We start from the raw sequence: 1,707 nt of genomic DNA, 5'->3' as shown, positions 1-1,707 counted from the left end.
TGTTACCCACCCAAATGTCACCTTTAATAAAAGTATGTTTAACACTTAAACCCCACCATAGTGCCACCTGACTCAAAAGTTATTCCATTTCCCTCTTGCCTCTACGCATACACATACATCTACAGTCTCCTCTTTTTATCTGACGAGATTACCCCCACTTCTACCCTTCTAATTACTCCTTCCTTTAGCCCATAAATATCCGTCCCCTACGCTGCATTTCTTCCCTTTCTCCCTCCCTCCTCCCTCCTCTCTCTATTTTGGAAAGTTTTGCCCTTATTTTCTGCCATGTTGTCCGCTTATAGGCCCGGCTTTCCGTCCGATGCTATGTTTGGAAACCCTTTTCCGGCTTTTGATTCCGGTTTTATGCCCTTGGACTGCCCGGAATACTTTCCACCCGTCCAATCCCCTAAACCTATTTTTTCAAATTCCGGCCCCGATGCTTTAATCCAAACTCCCAAAGGGGAGCCGGATGCGTTTCAGTCCCCCAAACCGGTTATTTCTTGTTCCGTTTCTTACGAACCGGACCGAGACCAAAACCCGAGTCATGTCAATTCAAATTCCGGTTCTGACGAGCCGAAACGGAAGAGAGAGGAACCCGGGTCCCCGTTGGACGAGCGGAGACAGAGGAGGATGGTATCGAACCGGGAATCGGCCAGGAGGTCACGCATGCGTAAACAGAAGCACTTAGAAAACCTAAGGAATCAGGTGAACAAGTTTAGGATCGAAAACCGAGACCTTTCGAACCGGTTGCGCTGCGTTTTGTACCACTGTCACCGCGTGCAAACAGAGAACAATCAGCTCCAATCCGAATATGACATGCTCCGACACAAACTCTCAGAGATAGGTCAAATTTTGGCGTACCGGCGACTGCAACAATTCACTGCGGCATGGCAATGCAATACCGTTACGCCAGAACAAACCCCATCATTGGTTATATAATCTGAACCATAATGATAATAATCTTAAAACGAGAACGAAGAGCTAGTCCTCTCCTGATCGATCTCTCTCTCTCTCTCGTGTGTGTCTGTGTATATCGATTTAAAAGCTGCTAAAGTAATTAATGGTGGTGGGGTAGGCAGGGATTTTTGGAAAATGTCAGGTTTCTCTGAAAACTAGGGTCATTATATAAATTTATATATCGTGTACGTACGTAAAAACTTTTAGTTAATCAGTGTTTAGTTTATTAAAGCAAATATTCTATTTTCTTGCTGTCGTGTAGTAGCTTTTTCTCCCAAAAAACAAAAAATACAAAAAACGAAAGTCGTGTACATGAGGTTCCATGTCCATCGGAATTTACAATCTGAGCCTCATATATGTTTATGGTGCGGACGCAGTCCCGGAAACATAATAATATACGAAAATTCTGCCAAATTTTAATTTAAGTTCGCGTGATTATTTCACAAGTGCTTTTCAGAATTTATTTATTTATTTTAATACAAGCAATCACGCACGAAAGTAGCCAAAAAAAAAAAAGAGAAATACTTTTTATAGTCAACAGATACAATCGGTGTGTAATCGACTGTAAAAAAAAATCTAGCAGAGACGTTAATTATAAGGTATATATATACAATAAATAATTAAATCATGATTGATCACCTCCAAAGGGATAAAACTGTCCTTCAAAAGCACACATACCTAACGTACCCAACAAGTAATTAATATATTAATTGCAGTGCATATATATTTAGAGTAATAGTAGATATAATA

General features: G+C 40.7%; 1 protein-coding gene across 1 annotated transcript; it reads left to right on the top strand.

Moving 5' to 3' along the window:
• Positions 1-214: 214 nt before the first annotated feature.
• Positions 215-1,168, top strand: LOC122304211 (basic leucine zipper 4-like). Its single transcript, XM_043116331.1, has one exon. It carries the CDS (start codon positions 286-288, stop codon positions 937-939), a length of 654 nt encoding a protein of 217 aa, XP_042972265.1. The 5' UTR covers positions 215-285; the 3' UTR covers positions 940-1,168.
• The last annotated feature ends 539 nt before the right edge of the window (positions 1,169-1,707 follow it).

The sequence above is a fragment of the Carya illinoinensis genome, chromosome 1 (assembly GCF_018687715.1).
Source record: "Carya illinoinensis cultivar Pawnee chromosome 1, C.illinoinensisPawnee_v1, whole genome shotgun sequence".
NCBI lineage: Eukaryota > Viridiplantae > Streptophyta > Magnoliopsida > Fagales > Juglandaceae > Carya > Carya illinoinensis.
The sequence above is the reverse complement of the archived record's forward strand: the minus strand, read 5'-3'. Positions and strand labels throughout refer to the sequence as shown.

What these genes read in the sequence shown, in the direction of transcription:
- LOC122304211 (XM_043116331.1), top strand. Translation starts at nt 286, where the DNA reads ATGTTGTCCGCTTATAGGCCCGGCTTTCCGTCCGATGCTATGTTTGGA.